Here is a 4,687-nt window from a genome sequence, read left to right on the forward strand (position 1 = left end):
CAGATGGCGCCTGATGCCGCCACAGTGACTAGGGCTGTGGACACTGGGCGCCGCTGCTAGTAACAGCCCTGACTATTCAGCTTCCACGCGAGCGCGGCCGGTGCTGTTCTCTGTGTGGGCTTTGCCTGCCGCCGAGTGGCGATCCCCCGGAACTGCAGGCCATGCGCCCGGGTCTCTGCAGCTACCATGGGGTGCAAGGGGCCGGAGGGCCCCCGAGGGCGGTGCAGACCCCCGTGGGTGCAGTCATGCAAGCGGCGCAGAAACAGAACAAAGCAGGTGACATGGGAAGTGTGCCTGGAAGGGCGCTTTAGCTGGGGGTCAGGGAGGGCTTCTCTGAGGAGGCGGCCTCTGGAGGCAAACGCCCCCAGAGAGAGGCAGTGCACATCCCGGAGGCAGAGGCAGGCTTGGCCCGGTGCAGCTGGGAGGGGGCAGGTCCAGGTCCTAGGAGGGCGCAAGGCCAAGGTGGTGATGACGTTTGGCCTTGAGAGTCCTGGCGGGGTCTGTCCCTGTCACCAGCTCTACCCTTAGCACGAATGGCTGCGGGCAGCGTGCTGGGGAAGCGTGTGGCACGCAGGTCTGAATTACACATCACGAGCTAGTGCTCATCTTTTGATATTTTCAACTATTTAAAATGCTCAGAACCGGGCCCTCCCTGGTGGCACAAGGGGTTAAGTCTCAGCACTATGAAGCTATCGCCAGCCACTGCAGCACAAGAGTTGGATCCCCAGCCAGGAAGCTACCCACATGGCCACGGCTGACCTCTCCTGTCTCCCCACTGCTCCCCTCAGCCTGTTCTCCCCACTTTGTTTCTGGTGAATCCTTCCATCCACCCCCTGCACCTCTGGCCTACACCCCAGTTCTTGTATGCATAAACAAATCCTTAAAAAAAAACCCAAACCCTGTAATTTAGGCCATCCATTGTTACATGACAAATCATGAAGATAAAAATCACCTCCACCTTTTGAACAGGTGCTTTCAGCCTCTCCCCCCCAGCTTCCCTGGCCTCCGCGGCCTTGGCACCCTGGCCAAGAGCATCACCAGAAGCCACCGTCACTGCTCACTCCCCACAGCTCCGAGGAAGTAGGAAAGTGAGAAACACAACAACGGTCCCTCTGGATACCGGCCTCGCGTTTATTTTTTTCAAGTTTCAAAAATGAGAACGGGTCTTCAGAATAGTTTTATTAGTTTGAATATGGTTTGTCAACACGCAGCGTCTTCCCTCCCACAGTTACACACTAGCTCACTCATTCGGAGTCCTCTTCTCCCCAAATCTCATATATCGTAATGTTATTGTGCGGGTCTGTGGGCCCCTCCTGGTGCGGGAGCTTGAGGTTGCCGCCAGCTGCCATGGCGACTTTCAGATTCCGCACCTTGGACACAAATTTCACCAGGTCCATCTCGAGCTGGGTTAAGGTATTGAACGCGTAGTCTTTGCTGGGGGAAGCGTTTTGATTTTTCTTTATTGGAGAGCGAAACGTGCAGCCTCGAAGGCCAGGAAGAGTCTGCTCCTGTCAAGAAAGAGGGTGAATCATATTGTTGACTACGTTGCTTTGTCTAAGAGAGCTGGGCTCACCTCAGAGAAGATGGGTCCAGCCTTGTCTAGTTCAGGGTTTGGCAAACACGAACCCCATCTGGCCCACCATCTGTTTTTGTCAATAAAGTTTTATTGGCACTCAGCTGTGCTCCCTCACTTGCATATTGCCTATGGCAGCTTCATGCCACAAGGGCTGGGTGAGGTTTGCACCAGAGACCCTCTGGGATGGAAAGACAAAGGTATTTACCATCTGACCCTTTACAGCAGTTTGCCAAGCCCGGCTCTGGTGGGTTTGGACACACTGTCGCAGAGTGAGGTCTGCCTAGAACATTCTGCCCTAGCTCCCCACCCCCACCTTTGCCCCTCTGAGACTTGGTTAACCTCTAACTTCTGTACAAATTTATCCCTTCAGGACAGGTCTTTCTCTGTGCTTGGAAGAGGGATACCATTTCTATCCAGTTCAGCTACTTGTAATAGACTCAATGCTAAGGAAATTAAAGCTCAGAGGCCGTCACCCTGTAGTTTTGACCTGTAACCTATCAAGCTCTGGACTCTTTCTTCGATTTGAACAAACTCTCTCTGTAGGATACCTATCAAGGTTCTGGTCACCCGATCAAAAGAAGGGTGTCTTCAACGCTCAGCCTTCATTCTGCTTCTGCAGGCCTGGGGACGACTGTCTCTCTGCAGACACGCCAAGAAATGACTTGGCCAGCGTCTCCCAGAGCCAAGGCAGTACTTTGCATCCCAACCCATTACACCTGACCGTGGTGTTGCCTACACTCACTAGAACACTGGAATCAACATTAGGTACAAAATGGAGCCTCTCACCTTAGTCTTCTCACTATCTCCTCGAAACTTTAGAATCACATACAGCACAACAATAAAAAAAAGCCAGAGCCATTTGCTCCCAAGCCAGCCTTGGGCATGCTCTGGTAGATTCTGCCTGATCCGAAAGTGCCCTCCACAAGGCACCTTCCCCTGGGGATCTTGGGCCTTATCTCTCAGAGAAGAAAACATAAAGGCACAGCCACAGGAGAGGCACAGAGGCAAGAACAGGAACCATTTCAGCGTCCACATGGTGAGCAGAGATGGGGGAAGAAGTTGCTCATGATGGGTCTGTTTGCCTTGGCACCTGGAGACTGGGCACCTAGGGCTGGGTTGCTGATGATGTCACAGAGGCCTGGAGCCAGAAGCCACTCTGAGCATTGTGATGAGGGCAACAAGACTTCTAGTGGCCTCCCAGGAACAGGACTTAAAGGGAGATAGCGAAATCGCCAGCGGGCAATAACAGAGGGGATGAGAATAATGGAATGCCATTTCCTTGCCAGAATATTCTTTCTGCTTTTGTGCACTGTTGGAGAGGTTATCACCCATTTCCATTTCTTTGTTGAATGGAGAGCTGGTGGTGAGCAGACCAGATGTGGCAAACGCCCCTGTGGGGCTAAGAGTGTAGTGGGAAAGTGACACTAATCCAGAGGCTACCAGGGAGGAGCCACCGATGCTTGTTTGCCTCCATTGTTTCTAAAAAGCAATCTTTGCCAATATTTAAGTGTTGGAGGCACTTCATGTTAAAAGCCTAGATTTCTGGGCTGCTTAGGAAGTGCTGAAAGGCTGATAACACAGGGTCGCTCTGTTATTGCCAAATTGAAACAGCCCTGTACGTGACCGTTTTCTTTCCACAGTCCCCACCACTCCCTAGTGCCTCACTCTTACCGTCAGGGACCTTTCCTGAGTGTGCAGTCTCTGGGTTAATTAAGAGCATCATTTATTAAAATTCTGGTAACAACAGTGTGAAGGAAACAGGTAGGACAAGGGTGGGCACTCCAGGTCCTTGCGCCGCGGGCCAGGCTGCCTTGCTGGGGTGAGGCGGGCACTGCTCTCCCCTCCGGCGGGGAAGATCCCCTCCTACCTCTGAGGACGAGGTTTTGCTCGGAGCTAAAGGCTGGCAGGAATCCCCAGGGCCAGGCCTTCTCCTCAGGGAGACCCGCCTTTTTTTTTTTTTTTTTTTTTTAGTGGGACCCTCACTGGTGGCCGGAACGAACCAGCGCTGCAGAGGCTGCGGGCAGCTCTCAGCCCAGCGCTCAACCACTGCGCCACCAGGGGAGGCCCGAGACCCGCCTTTTTAATCCCCTCCCTCCTAGGCACAAGTGTGCACGCTTACACACGCGCACACAGCCATGTGCAGTCCACGTAGCACGATCAAGGCCACAGGTGATAGCCAGAGAGGCTGGTGGTGTGACAAGCCTGATGAACTCAGTTACCCTGGCGGGGGCGGGCCCCGCTGAAGCAGGCAGGTGGCCGCGGGAGACGCCAGCGGCAGGGTCAGCTGCAGCGGGCTCTGGGCTGAAAGGGCTGAGAAGTCACGTTTTTCTTCGTCAGAGGAAAACAGGAACACGCAGCTGGTAGTGAGTAATCTGAAGCAGCTAAGGTGCTGCTTGTCTCGAAAGGAGAAGGGGAAAATGGTGGACTTGGTGCTGGGAAAGGTCAGGTTAAGAAAATAGTTCATTTTGGCTGGTCCTGGAAATGTCCACAACACAGCCCACTGTTGCTCTCGCGCTCCTGATGAGAACGCGCCCACGGCCACGTCCACGGCGCCCGTCCCGGGGCCGAGGCGCTCCCCGCACCCTCCTCCCGCTCCCGCCGCCCCAGCCGGGCTGAGGAAACCACTCCCCACCTCCCACACCCGCAGGCAGGACACGAGACCAGGGCTGACCAGCTCTGACCGGGACCCGGGAGGGGGTCCCCGAACTACGGCGGCGCTTTACGGGGGACAGGACGGCAGCACGACTGGCACCTGCAGCCCCCCTCCCCAGGCCGCGGCGCCTTCCCGGAGCATCCGAGGCGGCGGAAGGCAGACGACAGACAGGAGGAGGCCGCAGACCGGCTTTAGTTTTGGACCCAGCTGTCAGGCGCCCGACTCCGCCGCCTGTGTCTGCAGAAGGCGAGAGGAGGACCCGCCCCACCACTAGCCCCGGGCCCCGCGCCCCACACACTTCACTTCACGGTTGGCAGCAAAGCCATGAGAATTTTAATCCAGTTGCGCTGGCCGCACAGCCGTGAGGGACCGGGGCTCTTTATTTAAGCACAAAAGGCGCGTCCTCGGCTTCCCAGGCCGGGCGAGGTGCAAGTGCCTCTGCAGGCAGCGCCCGCAGC

General features: G+C 55.7%; 1 protein-coding gene across 1 annotated transcript; it reads right to left on the bottom strand.

Annotated features, from left to right (window-relative positions):
• Positions 1–1,244: 1,244 nt before the first annotated feature.
• LOC311179659 (protein FAM209-like) lies at positions 1,245–2,611 on the bottom strand (the record flags this gene model as incomplete). The annotated part of the gene is made up of 2 exons (XM_084247038.1): positions 1,245–1,508; positions 2,363–2,611. 2 exons carry the CDS (start codon positions 2,609–2,611, stop codon positions 1,245–1,247), a joined length of 513 nt encoding a protein of 170 aa, XP_084103164.1.
• Between the last annotated feature and the right edge of the window lie 2,076 nt (positions 2,612–4,687).

Source organism: Talpa europaea (genome assembly GCF_964194135.1).
Source record: "Talpa europaea genome assembly, chromosome: 11".
NCBI classification, from domain to species: Eukaryota; Metazoa; Chordata; class Mammalia; order Eulipotyphla; family Talpidae; genus Talpa; species Talpa europaea.